Source organism: Orbicella franksi, chromosome 6, assembly GCF_964199315.1.
Source record: "Orbicella franksi chromosome 6, jaOrbFran1.1, whole genome shotgun sequence".
NCBI classification, from domain to species: Eukaryota; Metazoa; Cnidaria; class Anthozoa; order Scleractinia; family Merulinidae; genus Orbicella; species Orbicella franksi.
This window is the reverse complement of record NC_138150.1, coordinates 1,866,779-1,889,852: the sequence shown is the minus strand read 5'-3', so window position 1 is coordinate 1,889,852 and position 23,074 is coordinate 1,866,779. Positions and strand designations below refer to the sequence as shown.

Here is a 23,074-nt window from a genome sequence, read left to right as displayed (position 1 = left end):
CAAATATACAAGAAATACATAGATCAGAATTCCAAAATTGATAATTTTGTTATTAACAATAACAAGAATTTTTAACGAATTCTGAATTCTATTTTTTCTTTTGATTTTTGCTATTTTTGAATTTGTAATTGTAGTAGTTTTGCAGATCTTAAGGATCTTAATGAGAACTACTGGTTTTTCCAGTAATTGTGCAATCCAATTAAGTCATTATCATCATCATCATCATCATCATCATCATTACTATCATTATTTTCATCATTATTAAACTAAAGTTTCTGAAGTTCTTTTAGCCATAAGACCTACATACTTGTTGTAAGAAGATTAACTCTACAAGCAATCACACTAAGGTTACTTTAACATGACACTACTATAATCACAGCTAAAAGTACAGGCATAAACCTTGCCGATGGACTAACACCATTCATGGATTTTAATTGATATCATAGTAAAGGAAAGTTAATTACTCCGACCGAGTTTTAATGATGGTTTATCAGGAGGTAGTACTAATTACGTTACTGACAAACGTATGGAATAACTTAGAATGCATGTTCTTTTAGTACAACTATACAAAGGAAGTGTGGGAAATTTTGGTAATTCTAAATTTAAAGTTAATTAGATATGACTATTCAGTATTTCCTGTTTGGAAGATTAACAAAAGAGCTTGATAGGTTTTTTCACCTGTTTGACAAGCATTTTAAAGAGCAAATGACACTAGAGTTTCTACAGATATACTTCAACAATTCCCCCAAACCTCTGGTACTATTGTGCTAGTACTTCAGTCTTGAGGTTTCTACAGCCCATTTGATTCATTCCACTGAACCAAATGAATTAAGTATAAAATAAATATAAAGTGAGTAAAATAATGAAATTAATTCCCCCAGCGATTGGTCCAGGATTATCCCCAGGACTTGTGCAAAAATTTGTACCAAGGCTTGCCCAAGGGCTTTCCCAAGGGCCTGTCCCACAGCTTTTGCACGAGCTTGCTTCCGGCCTTGCACGTAGGCTTGCTCTGGAACTTGCTCCAAGCCCTCTAACAGGGCTTGTTCCAGAACTTGACCGAATTCTTTTCTTCGTTCTTCCACCAGGCCTTCTCCAAGGGCTTCTGCCACATTTTCCAGAACTTGGCAGGAAGCTTCTAATGCTTGAACCTGGGTTTGTTCGTGCACCTGACCCTGGATGTACCTTAGGGCTTTTTCCAACGCTTGCCCTAGTACTGGCTCTAGAAGGGGCATCGTTTCCTTCTGCAAGATTGGCTCTAGCACCTGCTGCAGGGTTTGCATCAGAGATTCCTCTATTGTTTGTGCTGCGGATTGCTGCAGGGATTGCAAAACGACATATCCTGTAAACAGCTCTCCTGGTTGCAGTCTAATCTCTCTGACTTTCTTTGCCAAATCAAAGCACTTCTTGTGGGAGAATTGTTTATCAAACAAGTTTAAATGTTTGATAAAAAAATGCGGGCAATTCATTTGCCATAAACAATTTTCAAGTCTCTGCAGTAAGCCAATGAACCGTTCACTGAGCTTTTTATGGCGCCACTGGGATGGATCAGGGTTTGCTTCACACTCATACAACAAGACAGTTTTTAGGTGGTATGAGTTCAAAGGGCCGAGATTAAGTTCCTTTCTTAGAGTTTTCAGTATTCGCAAAACCTGCTTCCGGCAAAAACATTCTTCACGATTACCACCCTTGTTAAAAAGCTTCTTTTCAGCTTCTGAAAAAGAATATCGTACTAAAAGTTCTTTTTCCTGTTGAGGAGGGTTTTTTTCTTTAGGCTTCTTTACAACCAAATGACAGCCATCTTGAACAATCTCTTGTATAAGTGACTGCATGGGCCAACCTCAAAAGAAGGTCAAAACAATAGCCATTAATTTTAAAAAAACATTTTCATATGAAAAATAAAAGCAGCAAGTATAAAGGCTCTCTATATCAGTTGCATTACAAAAGAAACTATGTTTTGGATGCAAGATCTGGAAAGGAAGGAATACAGTAAAAGACCTGTCTTCAGCTAATGTCATGGTGTGAGGCCTAAAGGCAGCACAGGACCAGCTAGAAGAAATGTATGGAGCACTTATGTGTCACATGGCAGGTGCAAAGGACAGATGATATGGTGATATCAATTACTGTACGGGGATGTTAAGTGCTGAAATGACAATCTCTGCAAAGTGATAAAATTGCAAAAGTCATGCTGGTGCAGCAAACTACTTCCCATTTCACTGTCAATGTGATTAAGCTGGTTTTCACCTTACCAAAAAAAATTGTCCATAACACCACTAATGCGATATAATCATAAGCTGGAACATAAGTAGCTGTTCTTGTGGTTTCTAAAACTTTATTCCGCTCATGATTTTTTTTAAATTCTGAAAGTCAATGCTTCTCAATAAGAAATTTAACAATACCATTTCTATGCCTTGTTCTCCATTCCTTGGCATCTTCTGGCCAGGATTCATATTTGATTGCAAGTGTCAAGTCAACAGAATATTCTCTTCCATTTTTATTAGTTATTTTGAGTGTCACTGCTGGACCACAACACCGAACAGTAACATTCCTACATATAAAGGTGAAAAGCTACAAATGAATGCTAATACTGACATGAATAAAATTAAATATGTATGGCTTATTGACCAAGTGTGAGGTCAAGATGGCTGGATATTGGCTAAGTTCTTTTTTTGCGTGTTTATGGACCAAGACGGAGTCGAGGTCCATAAACTCGCAAAAAAAGAACGAGGCCAATATCCAGCCATCTTGACCGAACAAGCTTGGTCAATAAAGGATTTATTATATGGCTTTCGAGAAAAAATTTTTTTTGCGGGAGACGGCGGGTAGTCCCGAGCGGGCAAGATAGCTCCATCTTGCCCGCTCGGGTAGCCAATCACAGCGCAGGATTTGATTCATCTTGCCCGCTCACGGAGCTAGCCATATAATAACAATATAAAATATCTATTTCAGTATCAAATATTATTGAGATCTTGCTTATTGTTACTTATTATATGGCTTGTGTTTGCAGCCAATATAAGGTGCACACTGATTGGCTAATTGTAGGACATTTATATTCTCCTGTAATGCCCATGGGCAGATTATGGGCCTAAAAAGCAAAGCAAAAAGTAAATAACAAAATCATTGGGTTTTTCTCTGAAAATTGTAATGGCTGAAAACAACGAGTGACAAGGAACACTCTAAGTATATATTCTATTACCCAGACGAGCTACAACAGAAATAATTTCACAGTGTTAAATGATGATCTAGTTGGTGCTGGACAGGATGGTGGAAACTTACAGCCAAACAGCTTTTACATGTGATAAGCCATATAATAAACTACTTATTAACCTCGAATGTTCGGTCTTTACAGAAAAATCTCAAACCTCAGACTCTCTGTATTATGGACCTCTCTATCACTCAGTCAATGCATTTACAGCAAGGTCTCGGTTTGAGATTTTCCTGTGAAGACCAAACAGTTGAGGTTAATAAGTAGTTATTATTACATGACTGTCTCTAGCAAAGACTGGGAACTACCGAATTCACGAATTTGATTGGCTGAAATCGATATTGACCGTGGTCTAGATTTTCCCATCTAGACCGGCATCTGGATGGGTTTCATTTCGCTGTGAAAAAGTTGCAAACTAAAATACAAAAATATTGACTATTTTCTTCTAAAAATATGAGTGGAAGCTGACAAAAAGCCTGATGAGGAAAAAAGTAAAGAGGATGAGAAAACTTTGGCAGATTTAAGTTCAGTTCATCGCTGTTTGAAAGCAAAATGTCAGCTAGTACAAACCAGTCACATTAAAAGAATAAATTATTTTTATCTGCCATTCAATGAACATCTTAGTAACCAAGCTTAGGTTGGTCTGTATAGGAGAATCTTGACCTCTGACACGTGTCTTCAGAGCAACCTTTTTCCTCATGTCAAGCCACTGCCAACTTAGAGGAACAGGTGTCTCTGGGGATGACAAAGAGCTTAGGGTTAAAAACCCTCCACTAGTTTGCCATCCTAGAAATGAGAAGAAATCAAGGGAAAGTCTGCTGCTAGAACCCAGATCTCTCATGGCCAGGCATCAAACAGTGAGATCTGGATATTAGATTACTGCTAGAGTAAAACAAAGGACAAGAAGCCATACTGCTGCCAGGAGCAGTCCCTTAAGCAACTGCAAAATGAGACTTGCCTCAGATGGCAAATTGGGGATTTCTTCATTTAAGATTTATTCAAACTAATTAACAGTACGCCTCTTAGATGAATCAGACTTACATAAAACTATATTGCAGGATGGCTTCCTTAACAAACTTTGCAAAAATTGCTTTGACATCTGTGGCACAGCGAGGACTCTCACTCTCAGTGGTCAATATTCCTCTGGTGAATCCTGCAACAAGCAGCAGACAAAAGCTTGGTCTTATTTGGTTAACTAGCCCATAAAATAAGCAGAATTTTTTGTTGGTCGAGCAGAACTGGCATGTTAAAGGGGTGGGGATACTCGTTGGAAAACTGGGATTAAAACTCTAAAGGAGACCATGGCTTAAGCTTTATTTGAGCCCTAACAGATGCCATTCTAAAATATACTCATAAATAACAGCTAAAATATACAGCTGCAGTAACTGGGCATTGTCATTGTCTCAATGAGTGCTGAATTCATATATGAAGAAATTTTAAAGATTTCACTCCTGATTAATCTAAACTTCAGCACAGTTTGACAGCACTTTTTAATTTTCATAAATGCACAACCTTGGTGGGTTAATGCATTGGCATTTTTTCCTCAGCATCCAAGTGATGCTTAAGTTGGCCAATTATAAGCCCAAAACGAGAAGTCTGCAAGCGTACCTTCTCCTTTCACATAGTAGTCACTCAAGGCTATTTGATTTCCTGAATTGTTCGAATTTGCAAAACTTACTGCTAAATCAAATGAATTGCTGTGATTATAAATCAAAATGGGTCACTTGTGCTAAACACATGCCTGCATTGTAAGTAGTTCTTCAATTCTGAGGAGGGAATACAAGATAGGGAAATTGCGTGATCTTGGTGGGCTGATCCCAGAATCATTTGGAATCCTAGCCATTGGCAATTCAACCCACCTGTCGGAGGTTTGTTTACATCAGGATGTTCTTTGACTTCGTGGAATACCGCGTTTTTCATGACTAACATCCAATCAAACTCATCTGGTTCTCCAACTTTCGTCCCCTCATAGGAGCTTCCACAATGTAGAATTTGAAGAGAGGCGAGGTAATCGTTTCTCTCCCGACTTCTCTCCCTCACGTAAGCGAGAATGGCTTCCACAATCGGTTTCCAAGAGCTTGAGGCTTCCTTCTTTTCGTCACGACTTAACTGTACGTAATAGGTGGTAAAATGGTTTAAAAGGGTATTCATCTGCAGATTAGTCAAATCTTCTCCATCCATTTTTGGCAACAAGGATTGTCGTAATGTCCAGCTAGAGTGTTTTAACGTTTTCCTCCTACAAATAAAACGAACTACCGGATTCTAACTTTCGCGCGCAAAAGTGCAAGCTTCCGGTGGTTGCTGGGAAGTCTCTTTGCATATGGCAAATGCGCCCGCAGTGCAAGCGGCAGACTGAAACCAGTTTCCTCGTAGGGAACGAAACTAAAATTAAACAAAATTGTAAAAACCAAACAATACATCCGGTTATAAGCCCCCGGATATAAGCCCCCCTCTAGCTTTTATGGAACACCAGAACTGTCTTATGATACTTTTTTTATTCTATTGGGTGGTTATGTCTTTATATTTAGTACTTATGTTATTATATTCGGTGATTAACTCATTATACTCGGTGCTTATTCCATTTTAGTATATTCTCAGCTCCGACTATTGCATTTCTAGCTCTCTGATTGGCTCAAAAACTCCGACTATGAGCCATTAGTCGGAGTTTTACCTTATATGGAAAACAGTGCGCCAAGTTTAAAAATTTTCCGCTCTGTAAAATTGTTGAAATAAAAATCGGCGGCAAAAACCCGATTAAGAATATACTAAAACAATTATTCCATTCGACCTTGTTGGATATGAAGTGATCATAACCAACTCGCGCTACGCGCTCGTTGGTTATTTATCACTTCATATCCAACGCGGTTTCATGGAATAATTGTTAAATATTCGGTGCTTATGTCTTTATATGCGGTGCTGTCTTCATTATATTCGGTGCTTATTCCATTATATTCGGTGCTTCCCTCGTTATATTCGGTGCTTTCTTCGTTATATTCGGTGCTTTTTTCATTATATTCGGTGCTGTCTTTATTATATTCGGTGCTTTCTTCGTTATGTTCGGTTCTAACTTTGTTTGGTGTTTTCTTCATTATTACGGGTGCTAGCACTATTGTATTCGGTGCAAAGGCCACTTTATGTGCGTTGCGTGACTGTCGGCACGTAACCCGCAGAAATTAACAAAATTTAGAAAAAAAAAGGAAAAAAGAGTACATAGAGAAAGCCATGTTTGCGTTCCAACTTATAACGGGAATAGTGAATATTTCTTACAGGAAACAGTAAGTTTCAAACCAAACACTTCTATTTCTTTCTTCTTTTTTTTTTTCATACCGCCTGGATTAGTTAATAATTAAATCTGCCTCGTGGCGGGGCCTTCGCGGCAGTTTTCAATTTTCGTTCAATCACATTTCGAGACCAGACATGGCGGTTCAATCGGTTCGACCTTCAAATGCTTTTTACGTGTTGACTTTTTACGTGCCGACAGTCACGCAACGCACATAAAGTCAAAAAGCAGATTGCGATCAAACGAGTATGTTTCAGAGAACAACACATTTTTTTGCTGCATACGATTGCATAAAAAAGGTCTGTTTTGAAAAACAGTGTCGGCTGCTGTTCTAAACCTTGTTAGTTCTTCACTGTTTGACCGACGCGACAGCGATAAACCTGAGAAGTTAAATATTTGTTTTTCACCGTTCGATCGACGCGACAACATAAACCGGAGAAGATAAACATCTCGCCCCATTGTGGCCATAGAGCAATTCAGGTGATAACAATTGAGTTTTTAATTTCGAGGGGTCTGAGTTTTCGTGACACCCGATTTTCCCGGCTTTCCCTAGACTACCTCCAAATTGTACGGCCCCTTGCGAAGACTGGTGACGATCATATCGAAGAAAGCACCGAATATAATGAAGTAAGCACCGAATATACTGAAGTAATCACTGAACAAGGAAGTACCGAATATAATGGCCTTTGCACCGAATACAATAGTGTTAGCACCCGTAATAATGAAGAAAACACCAAACAAAGTTAGAACCGAACATAACGAAGAAAGCACCGAATATAATAAAGACAGCACCGAATATAATGAAAAAAGCACCGAATATAACGAAGAAAGCACCGAATATAACGAGGGAAGCACCGAATATAATGGAATAAGCACCGAATATAATGAAGACAGCACCGCATATAAAGACATAAGCACCGAATATAATGGAATAAGCACCGAGTATAATGAGTTAATCACCGATTATAATAACATAAGTACTAAATATAATGACATAACCACCCAATAGAATAAAAAAAAAAAGTATCATAAGACAGTTCTGGCGTTCCATAAGCTTTCCTTGGCTTGAATTTTTCGGTTTTTTTATTCCTGTTATAATAATGCGTGGTTCAATTCCATTTGCTACCATCCCCTCCAGCATACCCCGGGGGATTTGACATATTTTTCTCACTCGGCGGCCTATTCCCCGCCCCCGGGCACGAAAAATAAGACAATTCCCAGCTACCGGGACGCCTATCTACCTCAAGAATGTCTGTATGTGCAATGAAAAGTGTGGTGGCCATTCAGATATTGCGCGGGGAACTGGGCCGTTTTTTTCGTTCTTCTGCCCATGGAAAAGCTAGCGACGAAAAAAGAACTCATGCGGAGCGAGTCAGCTGAGTTGATGTTAAGTATAGCATGCATCACAAATATCAGTAAAAATACAAGTAAATTCTTTTCCTACAAAAGCTAACAGAAAATCAACCGGGTAGATATACAACCAAGTTAATATAAGAAACTAGGATACCACCCCAAAATTAGTATCCCTGCAATAGACAATAATTACATTTAAGGCTGGCCATTAAAGAGGAAGAAATCGTACAGCTGATCTCAACGTAACCTCTTGTGAAAATCCTTCAAATTTGGTGACTGTTTACCATATAAAGAAAGCTGATTCCATAAATACGACAAGTTACAAGTAAAAAAATTATGATGAAAGCGATTATAATATTTCAATTACGTCTAATATCTTTAAAACGTTTCATAAGTCTGGGAAAATACGCAAAGCTTCTGAGAGTAGACCGGGATAAATATGAGACAAAGGTGAGTACGGCGAGTAGAGGAACTTACTTGAGTTGTGCAAACGCTCATCTAACCTTTGTAAACAGACTAACCACAAAGGCAGTGAAAGCACATTACTTCATGCACTCTGAAAAAACGATAAAAAAAAACTAAAACAATTCAATTCAAAAAATGGTTTTCTTTGTTTGAGTCTGACTTGAATCTTTTTCAAATCCCGGCTTATATGATAAACTTCGTAATCCCAGCGTTCCTGACGAAAAGTATTTGGAGGCTCTCTAGCCTGGGGAGTCTACCCCCGCGGGAAGGCGATTTCCAATCTACGAAAGCATGACGTTCAGTGACGTCAGTGCCAATCCGGCACTAGGCTGCTAAATATGCGTTCGTTTATATTAGCAGATTGTTCACCTCAAGAGACAGCGCTTGGAAGCCGATCAAGTAAGTTGTAAGGAGCGCCTTGTTACGTAAGTTGCAATTTTCAGTGAGTTATTTTTTTTTCTGTACTTCTCAATGTTTCTGCTCGCCCTTGACGAAAAAGCTCGTTTTATTTTTGCTGAGTGCAGGCCAAACTATATCGTACTCTCTGATAATGTATGAAATCATGAAGCCAAACAAATTGAAATGGCCTTCATCTTAGCCATTAAATCTCGTAAGTCAGGTTCCTTTGGAAAGATTGGCCACCTTTATTAAAGAGAATCCGCGACGAAAACTAGTAGCGCTAGCTAGCTCCGAATACATAGATGTGATTGCCCTATAGAGGAATTTTGAACTTAGCATTTCAAACTCGTTATCGTAATAAAGCGAGCTCAGTCATGGAACAAGTCGTGCGAAAACAATCTGAGCTAAAAAAAAAAAATGCCGCAGTTGCAGTCAGGCATGATAATATTAAGAATTAAAAATTGTTAACACTGACTAAAAATTTTTTTGTGTGAACGTTTCGGTTAAAAATACTTTAACCTTCTTCAGCATAAATGGCGCGTACGGAAATTTAAATGAGTGCTTTATAAGAGCCGCCGAAAAACGTACATTCGTACGCCGTCATTTACGGCATTTATTTAGAAGTGTCAACAATTTTTAATTCTTACTAATCTGAGCTCATTTGCGTGATAGCTAGTGCAGCAACCGTTTATTCAGCTTAGTTTCGTTTTTCCTTTAGCGAACAAAATTTTAATTAATGAAATGTCGAAACCACTCATAATGTGATTGCTAGGGCCTGGTTCATACTAGCGACATAACGAAATAACTACATCACGGCATAATCGCTTGGTAATGTGGACATCGACATAAAGACATACATCTGAGGAAAAGATTATTTTTTCCCCATGTTATTATGTTGATGCTGTTTTGTTGCTAATAATTATCAAGTCAGCATGTTCACTCTGCGAACATAACGACATAACATCCTACTTATGTTGTTATACATTTGCTGTTGCTATCGGTCTCCCTAGTGTGAACCTGCTAGGCTTTTAATACCTGTAATACGCATGATCTAAATGAGTTTAACTGTTCATTATTAAATCTTTATCAGTCGAATAGAACAATTTAATTTTTCGACAAATCTGAATTTATTCATCTCCACTGAAGTGTGTGATTATGCTTCACAAAGACTGGCTAAATCACGAAAAATACCGGCGAAGCGCTAAAACTATAATGAGACAAACCAAATAGAAAATGCCACAAAAACACGATTCCATTCATTTTAGCCTATAACGTCGCTGAGGGCTTGGCGTGTTTTCGATCTATTTCACCGCGTAGAATCAATCATCAGAGAATTCCGACAGCAGATAACAGCTGTTTTGTTCTCAAAAGTTGCAAACAACAAAATCAGCGAGGCAGTTAGAAATGGAGAAAATTTTACCCATTATTTTCGTCGCTGTTTCTCGGACGCCTCCACGAACTGTCCTGGGTCTCAGAACACTAGCTGTTTTGAATCTCACCGCCAACATTTGAAAGAAATGAAATTTTATCACAGCTGAAAAGAGCTAACTGATTTCGCCGACATTACGTAACAAGCTCAAATCCATGAAATTCAATTTTGCAAACATTCGTTTGTACAGCTGGGTTTGTTTTCGTCCTCTAGGACATGAAAATTTTGAAAACACCCGAACTTCTTTGGATGTTCTTGAAATTAGACAGTATCGCAACAAAAAAGAGCACAAAACTCAAAAGGTTAGAATCGAAATCGAATTAGGGAAGAAAAATTAAAGAAACAGAGGATATTGCATTAATATCCTCTATTTCTTCACTGGGGAATACTGTTATTGGAAGGACTTGAGACATGAGGCCATTATTGAAATGTTATCCACATCTTTTCTGTTTCAGACCTTCACTTGAAGCATGAAAATGTCGAAGTTCTTCTTGCTAACGCTGCTTATTTCGGCGTCCATAATTGTGACGTCATCTTCACCGTTGTTTGAATGGTGTGGAAAGTTCTGTAAGACTGCTGACTTTGATCAATGTCGAGAAACCTGCTCAAGTAAGTGGTGAGAGTATGTCTCAATTGACTGGCTATAACATTAACGAGCTCTAGAAAAATGTAACCAGAGGTTAACACGAAAAAGCATGGAACCCGTGGATAAAAAGAGAAAACATTGTATTGATAGACACGAAAACAAAAATGAAACCGGTGGCAAGCGCGGGAAAACAGACAGCCATTGACAAGCGCAGGAAAACGTGTAGCCAGAGACAAGCGCAGAAAAACAGTAGCCAGTGACAAGCGCAGGAAAACGTGTAGCCAGTGACAAGCGCAGGAAAACATGTAGCTAGTGGTAAGCGCAGGAAAACGTGTAGCTAGTGGTAAGCGCATGAAAACGTGTAACTAGTGACAAGCGCAGGAAAACGTGTAGCCAGTGACAAGCGCAGGAAAACGTGTAGCCAGTGACAAGCGCAGAAAAACATGTAGCTAGTGGCAAGCCCAGGAAAATGTGTAACTAGTGGCAAGCGCAGGAAAGCGTGTAGCTAGTGGCAAGCGCAGGAAAACATGTAACTAGTGGCTAGCGCGGGAAAACATATAGCTAGTGGCAAGCTCGAAAAAAACATGTAGACAGTTAGACAGTGGTGAAAACGCGGGGAAACGGTAATCAGTGGTATAACACTGACACGCGTTGCATAAATGGTATGTATACGTTAATTAAAGCAGAGCTTTTCCTTTATTCTGGACTTATTTTCAAGAAATATAGTATACAAAATGTTCAGTGTAACTGAAAGTAATTAGTTACTATTAAGCCATGTCCGAGTTCCTCTTAGCTCTCTTTAAAAACGAGTCTAGGTGCACAACCTTTCATATGGAAATGAGTTTGATTTGTCTGACAATTAACGCGCAAGAGAAACTCATATCCATACGAAAGGAAGTGAAACAAGACTTGTTTTGAAACAGAGGTAAGAGCAACTCGGAAAAGGTTTATTAAAGACTGTGTTACCATTCAGGGACAAAACGTGTCATGGCATGCTACGCCAAGAGTTGTCAACAGACTTGCCATGCTGGAGGATGCACTTTGAAATGTCATGGTGAAAGCTGTATACAAATTTGCCGGAAAGGAAACTGCCAACTCAAATGCCCTGAAAATGCAAAAATGTGCGTCCAGAATTGTGGCCAGTTTAATGATTGCGAAAAAGAATATCTGCAGCCTCCAACAGCTCAAAGAGAGGGCCCCACGACTGAGGCCCTTACAACAGAAGCCTCTACGACTGAGGCCCCTACAACAGAAGCTCCTGCGACTGAGGCCCCTGCAACAGAAGCTCCTGCGACTGAGGCCCCTACAACAGAAGCTCCTGCGACTGAGGCCCCTGCAACAGAAGCTCCTGCGACTGAGGCCCCTGCAACAGAAGTTCCTACGACTGAGGCCCCTACAACAGAGGCCCCTACTACTGAGGCCCCTACAACAGAAGCCCCTACTACTGAGGCCCCTAAAACAGAAGCTCCTACGACTGAGGCCCCTACAACAGAAGCCCCTACGACTGAGGCCCCTACAACAGAAGCCCCTACGACTGAGGCCCCTACAACAGAAGCCCCTACGACTGAGGCCCCTACAACAGAAGCTCCTACGACTGAGGCCCCTACAACGGAGGCTCCTACGACTGAGGCCCCTACAACAGAAGGCCCTACGACTGAGGCCCCTACAACAGAAACTCCTACGACTGAGGCCCCTACAACAGAAGCTCCTACGACTGAGGCCCCTACAACAGAAGCCCTTACGACTGAGGTCCCCACAACAGAAGCCCCTACGACTGAGGCCCCTACAACAGAAGCCCCTACGCCGACTGAGTGTGACTACGTGGAGGATGGCGTTTGTATCCAGAGTTGCACTAGAGGAGGCTGCTCGATGAAATGTTTCAACTCGGATGAATATCATTCGTGTGAACAGAGTTGTACAGGTAAGTTTCAAAATGCGTTTTGTAGTTGTTTTATTTGTCGGACTACGTTGCGGTGGGGAGGGGGAGAGGAAGTAACTAAAGCAGTTTATTTGAGCAGACTCCGGCAAAGCCTTCCCCTTGAATATAGAACTAGATTTGTGAACTAGATTTGCATAAGTAAGATTCACCAATGCGTTTTTTCTCTCCTTTTGGTAGCCACATTAGACTCTTATCTGATATTAGTTATTCCAGGTAAATAATTTGTCCATTGTATTCGTGAAGGCAGTTCCCTACAAGAATTGCTCACAATGAGAAACCTTACAATGATAACAAAGACACAGACGAAATGTTTTTTTCACGAGCTGTTGGGCTAAAATCTGAGTCCCCGACAGGAGTGGAATCCAGGACTTCCCATATATAGATACTGCTTGCTCTCTCTATGCACTGAGCTACAGAACACTCTCGGTGAGCTAGGACATTTTACTAGTTTCATATGTGATAATATCAATATCAAGTTATATTAGAAGTTTGCAAAGTTACATCATTCAAATAAAACAGCAGGCTCGATTTCCAGCCGCTGTTCGGGGAACCAGCCCGCGCTCCTTCTCTGATCTCGGAGAGGAACAAAAACTTGAGCCTAGTAAATCAACCTTTTCATGAAATATTAGACCGTATTCTAATTAAAAATACCACGGAACATTTTGCTAGTGGTTTTCGAAATGTTCTGATATTTGAATATGATCCTAGTGTGTTTTTGTACATATCAGTGATAGATTAGTGGTGTAGTATAAATTATGTTATGCACAAATATTTCAGCTTTACTAAATCAATTATTGCGTTCGCTGAGGTGGAAATTGTGACCTGACATGTGAGGCCCCCACAAAATGTGAATTCAGCTGTACCAGTGGTGACTGCGCTTCAGTCATCTGTAAGGCTGACACTTGTGATCAGAGCTGTACCGGTGGAGGATGCGGTATGGAATGCCACGGAACCGCATGTGAACAGAGATGTACCAGAGGCAACTGTGCGCTGCAGTGTTCGAGTGAGGCAGAGACGTGCGAGCAAACATGTACATTGAACAAAGACGGGTGCACCATAGAGTATGTCGATTTTTCAGCAGAAGCTCCTACAACAGAAGCTCCTACAACAGAAGCTCCTACAACAGAAGCTCCTACAACAGAAGCTCCTACAACAGAAGCTCCTACAACAGAAGCTCCTACAACAGAAGCTCCTACAACAGAAGTTCCTCCAACAGAAGCCCCTGGGACTGAGTGTGGCGACGTGGAGGATGGCGTTTGTATCCAGAGTTGCACTGGAGGAGGCTGCACGCTGAAATGTTTGAACTCGGATGAATATCATTCTTGTGAACAGAGTTGCACAGGTAAGTTTCAAAATGCGTTTTGTAGTTGTTTTAGTTGTCGGACAACGTAGCGGGGGGGGGGGGGGAGGGGGAGAGGAAGTAACTGAAACAGTTTATTTGAGGAGACTACGCTAAAGCCTTCCCCTTGAATATACAACGCAACACAACACAACTCAACACAACACACACACAAGACAAGACAAGACAAGACAATCCAATACAAAAGCCCCCAAAAAAGTTTTTGAAAAGCTCCGTTTTCGTGATGGATTAGTGTGGACGGTAGGCGTAGCCGTAGTGTGCACGGGGCGTAAACCTTCGAGGTTGTGACTGACACGTGAAAACAACAGACAAGACCAAGAGATAACACAGCACAGAGAATGATAATAACGATATCAAGCATTATACATTTTGTCCTGAAATATTAGCCCTTATTCCAAACAAGACGATCACAAAATATTTACTATTAAGTGTTTTAAGAAGTGTCCTGTAATTTCCATCATATCGATTCTGCTGCCATTTTTTGCATATGGTAGATTTGCGGTGTAGTGAGGCAAAAATATTTCAAGGTTATTGAACCAGCTCCAACGTTTTCTCAGGTGGAAATTGTGACCTGACATGTGAGGCCCCCACAAAATGTGAATTCAGCTGTACCGGTGGTGACTGCGCCTCAGTTATCTGTAAGGCTGACACTTGTGAACAGAGCTGTACCGGTGGAGGTTGCGGTCTGGAATGCCACGGAACCGCATGTGAACAGAGATGTACCAGAGGCAACTGTGCGCTGCAGTGTTCGAGTGAGGCAGAGACGTGCGAGCAATCATGTACATTGAACAAAGATCAGTGTACCATAGAGTATATTTGATGTACTGGCGTGAGTCCTGGTATCGAGTTGTTGCCAGAGAGAGACACTCGTATTTAGCTGACGTATTTTACGTGCGAAAGTTGGGTTTAAGCTTTTGTATGATTCTCGCTATTATCTCAGTTGTTAACGCACGCTTGTAGTTGATTGATTGCAGGGACACTGTCACGATATATTTGCTGAAAACTGTTATAAATTCACGAAATGGTCCCTAAATTTATATAATAAGAACTTAATTAGCTCTAACTAGATGATTAAAAGCAATTTCTTGAAGATTGTCCACACTGTAGCAACATTTTTGCAAAATTTCAACGATTTATGAGCCAAACTTGAACCTTTGAAAAACTGACATCCTGACGCTTTTTCAAAAATCCATATCACAATCCGTTTCCATCCTCGCCATCGTTAGCCATCCTCACTTCCTAATGGGTTTAATCATTTGTCGAGTACTGCTCTGCAAAATAGAACCATTATTGTTTAGCTTCCAATGATTGATATATGTTTTTGAGATTACCAAAATCATGGTAAAGATGGTGACAGTGTCCCTTTGAATCAAGGTAAGAAATAAAGGCAAAAAAATTGACAAAATGCATTTATTTTCCTCTCTCTCTGACCAGAATTGACTGCTTAAGGACCTTCGTGCCTAAAATGTTCCCACTTCAGATGTTTTTCAAACTTGTCATGTGGTAAGGTTTAAGATCAACTTTTGCACCCCCGTCCCGTGCTAATGGTCGACCGAGGTATACAGCCATGAGCGTGCATGTCCATGTTATGGTCAATTGACACCTGTCAAGACAAGGTATTCGCTGTATCTATTGAAGCAAAGTATTAAATAGGGGTTAAAAAATGCGACAAAAGTGGACTTACAGCTAAACCCATCCAAAGAGCATTCTGAGCAACACTGTCCTTATACCACTTGTGACGTCATCACTCTATCTAGTGCGTGCTCCAACTCTTCAAGGGCTAACATTATCATTTCCCTAATTAGCAGAGTCTCTTTTATCTTACAATATGTATCTGACCGACCTTTTACTAATATCTCAAAGTATTCCTGGTTTAAGTTGTGACCAGTTGACGTGACGTGGTGTGCGATAGCAGATAAATTAAAACTTTTTTTGAAGGTGTATGCATGAGGACCGCGAAAAGCTTTATCGTTATTAATTAGTTTGCATCTTTTCATATGTAATTTTTTTTCAGCTTCTGTCATTGTTATTGTTAATTAGTTACTTATTTTAAATTTAAAATTTATTTGTTACTTCTATCCTAAACTACACGGTCACTTCTCAAGATGTATGTCGAAACATACGAAACGTCAAGTTAAATGGTATAGTTTAATTTCTGTTTTCCAACAATGCGTTTTATTGTCATATTTATCAGCGCAGTTTGCGTGTTATTTCTTACGATGGACAAAGAAAAAGAGTATTTAATCGATTTGATTCAGCGGTGTCCACATTGCCATGTTGGCGTAGAGGTCGCTTTCGATGTTCTGATTTATTCGCGATTTCGCGTGAGATTCATGAGCCCTTTGTCGTTCGCAACACAGACCTTGCCACAAAGGGCACTTGTTGGAACATAAGCTTAAATAAAGGCACGGGGCACCCAACAAGCGAATTTTCTGAAATTCATTAGGAGCTGATTTTGACTCTTCCTAATTTCCAAAATCTATTTTGTTCTTACTCAGGGCGCCTCCCATTCATCAAAAATTATCAAAAGAGAGAAATTCCTTGGAAAGTAAGTTTCCAGGAAATCAGAAAATCGTTACATTATTATTTCCGAAATGCGAACCATTCAACCGAATATTCCAGAAATTTCAGTGGGGAAATACATTCCCTGTAAGAGATTTCCGAACATTTGGGTATACCTCGCGAGGTTGTCCTCTTGCCAGGAAATTCCGGAAGTGCAGTTCCATTCGCCATTAGAAATTTCCGGAAATAATAATTTCGTCGAGTGAAAGCGTCCCCAGTCTCCTTCGGTGGGAGACTAATCACGTGATCAGTCAGATAAAACTCGTCGGAATGGTATGAACTTATGGCGGACAGTTGAGACGCGGGTGTGGACTGTTGAAGCGATTCGCTTCCTCTCTGCCACAGTTTTCTCCATCTGGTAATGCTATTGAACGAGAAAGGACTAATTTGACCATTTTGAGTTTATAAATTGGCTTAGAGCTTTTGAGGTGATGGCGCGAATGAAGTCAAGGCCCCAACGCACAGCGAAAAGGAAATCGCAAGAGCGCGGCGTTCGAGAAGGTTTACGAGCAGGGCGGAAAAGCCCGACTGCTAGTAAGCGTGTGAGACTGCATAGCCCGGAAGAACAGCCATCGACTTCTTCGAAGAAAGGAAAGAAGAAGAAAGGTATGGATTTTACCCTGTTGCTTGCATTGTTGAAATCGAAAGTACATGTATTCAAGTTGATGCTTGCAATGTAGGAACTGTGGAACCGTGTATCGAATGACGGATCAATATTTCGGCGAATACTTGATCAAAATATCCTTGTTTTGCAGCGGAAATATCTTTGAAAAAGTAAAAAGAAGTCTTGTTCAGTTACCTACGGAGATAAGACACATCAGCTGTTAAAATCCTGAAAATATTCGAGTTTCTGCTAATGTGAAAATGTGCGTGTGTTGATCCGTGTGACATATGATCTCATTTGCATTTTTGGCAAAGCGAACGAGAGGAAGTGGGAAAATTTTGACAGCTTTCCCTGCGTGTAAAGCAGTGTTCTTTCGCCGGTAAAAAAAAGAAACATATTTAATGTTTCTTTATATTCCCTTAATTTCCTACGTTCAACATGTTTTGACTATGGAACGTTTTTTGATAAATTTAGAGAAAAAAAAACTCGATTCATGCGTTAATTAAGCTGATAAACTATAAGGTTGTAATTTCCATCGTGTTCCCACCCCGACTTCTTATTGGCCTAATAATAAAAACTGGAAATTCAAAACATAATTTTTCTTTGATGGTACCTCTAATGAGCTTTAGAAAATAGCCTGAAGAAAATACGCCCACTGATTGGTGTAAGATTGTGTTTCCATAACTCAATATAGAAACACAGAACTAGGATGAGTTGTTTAGGTAATGATGGCGCAAGCAAAGAGAATTTACATTTTGATGATCAAAGTAAATAAGTTGTTTTATTTTTTGGCATCGTTAAATTTCTAAGAGAAATGGAAAATATGTTCTCCATGTTCCTACTGAGTTAAAGAAACACTTACAAGTAGAAGTTTGGGAGAACTTAAAAAAGCTGCCGAAACACCTGTCTCTTATCTTTTGTTCCCACAGCATTTCTCTTTCTCCCAAACTTCCACTTGTGTTCCTATAACTCGATAGACACAGTACGTGATTTCTATTTCTTAATATAATTATCATATAACCTTGTGTAGTATGGAAATTCCTATTTAAATTTTCTTGTCACATTCTCCTGACTTTAGCACATTATCCTCTATGTTCAGAATACTTCTTGCAAAGGTTGGGATATATCACCTGAAGTATCCTAGAAAAGGTTTTTGAGTCTTCAGCAAAAAACTTTGTTTCCAAACAGAATAGTTTGAATACATGTAGACTAGCAGATAATAAACAGAAAATAAATTTTCCATGCAAGCCACTTCTTTTAATATTCATTATAGGCAGGCCTTCTCAGATACAAAAGAAAGATGCACATCTCCCCCCTGAATTACGCAGTGCAGGACTTTTGGCCCACATGCATATTCCAAAGGGAAAGTGCTTTGGACCATTTAATGGAAAAATCATGGACAGAAGAAAGTCTCCAGACAAAATGCACTTTTTTGTATCACAGGTAAGTGTGTATAACTGTAGAATTCAAATAGAAATATCATTTGCAGGGCTGCAGTTAAGAAAATACTCTCATGGGTAAGATTTTCATTGAGCCAGTCACCATTTTTCGCGAGAGACCTGATCCAATCTTTCACAATGCTTTGAATGCAGGGCTACCAAGTTTTCCTTTACAAGATGGCAGATGCAGTACATTGAAAGAAAGCATGCTAAACAAGTGCTCAAAGCAAGATTTTATTTAAATTACTTTACTCATTATAGTGACACAGACACTCAAGTTAGTCAGTAATTTATTCCAAACTTTTCATTTAGACTGTTCGATATGATTTGGATATCAAATGACTGTATTTGCATAACCTAAAAACTGCTCATTGTCCTTTACCGAGTGATTGCCTGCCAAAATCCAGCCGGCAATCACATCTTCCTCAACTGGCAAATTTCGCTGGCAGCTGGTGCTTAGTGACATTACCCTGTATTTGTCTCTTGCAATAAGATTCTAGGGTGAGCTAGTCATGAAATACATAGAGGTGGAAGAAAAAACTTGGAGGACTCATGTATACATGTAGCATGAGTACTCTCACTATAGAGACGTTGTTGACTGGACTTACGAAGTTAGACCTCTGATAATATCGTTCTTTTCTTCACAATCTTGTTTCATATAGTGTCTTATACTCAAAGTTAACTGTGGAAAGAGTTTCATGTTTCAAAGATGCAGGGATCCATATTGTTTTTTGTCCAATTTGTCAGCCGGGCAAGTATGCCAGATGGCATACTTGCCCAGGCAAAATTTTACTTGCCCATTCATTAGGGGAGAATGCCAACTGAACAACATGGTAATGGAAAGTTATTAATGAATAATTTTATTGCAAAAGAAATCTGCGAATCACTCTTTGCTTTCTAAAAGTTCCAAATAGATGACAAGTGGTCAGAATGCAGATAACTCATAAGAAAAATTCAGAATTTTTTTTTACATACATATGTACATACATGCATTATTGTTGCTTCCCCAATGGGGCTTTTCAGGAACAATGATTAACTACACTAATTACATTTAACATTATAAAAAAAAATACAATAAAACTATTGAAAAGATCCAAGCAAATAGAAAAATATATAAAAGAAAGGGTGTACAACCTGTACATGTTCTTGAGAAGAATTTAAAAATTTTTCTAAAAGTTTGGCCTTAAGAAGATGTTTAAAAACTTGGACCGAACAGCTTGGTAGAGTCAAACTAAACTTGTCCAGCGGATGAGTTTTCATATTGTTTGGTCACCCATATGTCTTTTAGTCATCTTGGATGACTGGATGACTGCGAATATAGATCCCTGCAGATGGAAATGATTTTTTGTTTCAAATTTATTTTAGCAGAACTACCCAGTTAGTTTTTCAGTGGGACTTAGTTTCTACCAGTACTTCATCATATTTTTGCATATGCATGACTGTACAGTACCATTATGATTATACATCTATACCTTAATACATGCATTTTTAGGTGGAAGATAAAAACAGCAGAAACAGATCATTGAAGTTTTTCTACGCACACAAGAATGAGAAAGACAAATGTGGCTGGCTCAGTCGACTTCAGAGTGCAACATCAGAAGAACAACAGAATGTTGTGGCTTATAACTGTTCCACAGGGGTCTGCTTTGAAGCCCTTAAAGACATAGCGGCAGGGGAGGAGTTGATGGTGTTGTTTGATAAATCATTTAAAGGTATTTGTAGAATTACCATTTAAGCAGTAGAGGACTTTTTCTGTGTTTACGTAGCCTCTTCTAAACTCAAGGGGGATTGAGAGAATTCAAGACAGTGAAGACTACAATGTATATCTCAGGTTTGCATAACTTTCGAGAGTTCTCCTAACCCCCCAAGTTTTTAGATGAGGCTGTGTAAACATGGAAAAAGTACTCTATTGCTTTTATAAAATAGTTCTCAAAAATACCTGCAAATCTACAGGTGAAACGTCACAATTGTGGTTATGTCCTCTCATCTAAACACACCTATCGACCAATGAGAGTGCCCATAGTATCTCAGTTATTTTGCAAGTAATAATATACATGTATTTCCTATGTTAATTCGGTCCTCCCCTCTCTCCTGGGGCTTATTAATCATTGGTTCACAATCATATGGTTGCCAATGAGGTTAACATGTGCTTCTCTTTCAGTCACAGAAAATCATTTTGGAAAGTCATGATTGATGTTTCCAAGTGAAATAAGGATTAACAAGTCATAAAAATACAGGGGTTTCATTAAGGGCCAGGCACTGGGCAAATTAACCAACTGTGAGGATGATTTTCCCTACCTGGTTTGACTCTCTAGAGGAAAGCTTTTCTTACAAAGATGTTCAGTTCAAAAAGTTTTGCCCGCCTATGAAAACCAGTTGCCTTCCTGCTGAAAATGTTAATCAAATGAAACCCCCTGAAAGTACACGTACCCTTCATCATTCAGAGGACCACATACATGTATATAATACATTTTGCCTCGACAATATTGATGATATAGTTCCTTCCTTTTCTGATAGTTTTCTTTTTTCTTATGCCTACCTACCTGATAATGCCTTGATGTTGTAATGAGAAGTCATGTATTGATCAGTCTTGGTATGCGTTACATTTCAGGGTTAGAATATCCAGCTTATGTTGAAAGCGTACCCGTCTCCTTCATCACAGATGAAAGAGGTGGTCAGATAGCAGTGGTGCCACTCGATAAAGAAGTGGATCACACTAAAGTATATATTAACCCTAATGATGATGATGATGATGATAATAATGAGGAGGAGGGAGCTGGGAAGGCTGATGACAATGAAACAGCTGCACCTTTAGATGTAGAAGATGTGGAAATTATAGGAATTGATGATGATGATGATGATGATAAAAGTGACTTCAATGTTGATGATGATGATGATGATGAGGGTAATGACCATGTTGACGACGATGATGGCGGCGATGGTGACAATGACGATGACAGTGATGATGATTACTGTGGTGATGAGGATGACGATGACTATGATGATGATGACGGTGATGATGACATGGATGACAGTGATTATGAGTTTATTCCTAAGAGTAACGTGAAGTTAGTGGTGGAGAATAAAAGCACCGATGATGATACTGTGATGGGAGAAGGGGATCACAGAGAAAAGCAGACAGTTCATCGCAAAAGAAAGCCCAACATCAAAGAAATAGCCATTGTTGATGCGGATAATGGTTCAGGTACATGTAATTCAATTTTTGATGTGCATTTATGTCAGTTAGTGGTAGTCAAATGTAGCCCAGATTGGGCAGTCATGGTTACCTGGCTGTTGTCACTGTCATCATTTCACCTGGGAGTGTTTGGCCTCAGTTCAGGCTGGTAGTGAGATCTGTCAACCCAGTGGAACCTACCCACTCCCCATCCTCGTCTCTTATGCCTGAAAACTTCAAAATGTACAAAGCCTGATCCCTCCTTCCCCGAAATTCCCAGGTAAGGAATTCTCCCCCAAATCCTAGTCTACATGTACATAGCAGACGTTTCCTTTCCATTTTCCAAGTGGGGAGATCGAGCAAGGTAGCGAGCAAACGAGCACGCCTAGGGTGAGCAAAGTTTGGAGAGAAATGGGGAGGGGGTGAGCATGAAAAGGAGGAGAAGGGAGAGGGGGTGGGGAGGAAAGAGATTACCTCACCCCCTCCCCCTGCTCTTTGTCTTTTGGCACTTGTTTGCAGTTTTTTTCCCTTTGCATGCTTTAGAAAGTGAATGCAGGCTATGCAGGCTATGCAGGCCAGCCCAATCCCTTTTTTAGCACTTCTGGATCTACCTCAGTCTATATTGTTAGCACCCAGCAAAAATCTTACATTGACTTTACTTTTAATTATTTATGACAACAATGTACATTGTATATTTTCTACATTCACCCTGATTTCTATCCATTTCTCTCCACTGAAAGAACTAATTGTACTCTTATCATTGACGTTTGTCACTAGACACAACCAAATTCCAGTGTACCCACTGCCTGGAGGAGTTTATGGAAAAAGAGAAAGCTCTGCAACATAGTTCTTCCTTGGAATGCCTTTCAAGACGGTTCCGATGTGACACATGCACTCAAGAGTTCAGAAATGCTTTTGTACTCCAGAGGCACAGATGTGGAGGGAAGCCAAAGTATGAAAATTAAAAATATATATATATTTTTTATGATATCATGGGGGACAAAAATTACCCTTTAATTTTGGCGCAATATTTCAGCGTCAATTATAATGTGAAATTACAAAATTGCCATGGCAACGTTTGGCGTGATACAATAAACAAGTCAGAAATCCAGGATTGTAAGACGTAGTTTGTCACCTATGATATTAAAAGGTAATCAAATGGTATACTTATGAAATCAAGAAATAAATTCCTAATTTCACTCGTCACTATTTGGTTACCCACTCAAAATTGAGTGTACATGGAGATGAGCGATGAAAGAAGACAGGCCTCATTTTCAAAAT

At 39.6% G+C, this 23,074-nt stretch overlaps 3 protein-coding genes across 3 annotated transcripts in view; 2 read left to right on the top strand and 1 right to left on the bottom strand.

The window, feature by feature from the left end:
- Window positions 1-300: 300 nt before the first annotated feature.
- LOC145490138 (cyclic GMP-AMP synthase-like receptor 1) lies at window positions 301-5,436 on the bottom strand. The gene is made up of 4 exons (XM_081469248.1): window positions 5,062-5,436; window positions 4,244-4,355; window positions 2,397-2,545; window positions 301-1,837 (listed from the first exon to the last, which is right to left on the bottom strand). Exons 1-4 carry the CDS (start codon window positions 5,381-5,383, stop codon window positions 807-809), a joined length of 1,614 nt encoding a protein of 537 aa, XP_081325374.1. The 5' UTR covers window positions 5,384-5,436; the 3' UTR covers window positions 301-806.
- A 5,291-nt stretch (window positions 5,437-10,727) lies between these two features.
- LOC145489851 (uncharacterized) lies at window positions 10,728-15,545 on the top strand. The gene is made up of 4 exons (XM_081468909.1): window positions 10,728-10,737; window positions 11,688-12,635; window positions 13,462-13,995; window positions 14,571-15,545. Exons 2-4 carry the CDS (start codon window positions 11,702-11,704, stop codon window positions 14,831-14,833), a joined length of 1,731 nt encoding a protein of 576 aa, XP_081325035.1. The 5' UTR covers window positions 10,728-10,737; window positions 11,688-11,701; the 3' UTR covers window positions 14,834-15,545.
- A 1,030-nt stretch (window positions 15,546-16,575) lies between these two features.
- Window positions 16,576-23,074, top strand: part of LOC145488898 (uncharacterized) — a 17,448-nt gene continuing 10,949 nt past the window's right edge. The window contains exons 1-5 of the mRNA XM_081467729.1: window positions 16,576-17,181; window positions 18,453-18,622; window positions 20,111-20,330; window positions 21,230-21,823; window positions 22,571-22,745. Coding sequence (XP_081323855.1) covers window positions 17,007-17,181; window positions 18,453-18,622; window positions 20,111-20,330; window positions 21,230-21,823; window positions 22,571-22,745 — 1,334 coding nt within the window. The 5' untranslated portion in view covers window positions 16,576-17,006. The remainder of the gene's footprint in view (window positions 17,182-18,452; window positions 18,623-20,110; window positions 20,331-21,229; window positions 21,824-22,570; window positions 22,746-23,074) is intronic.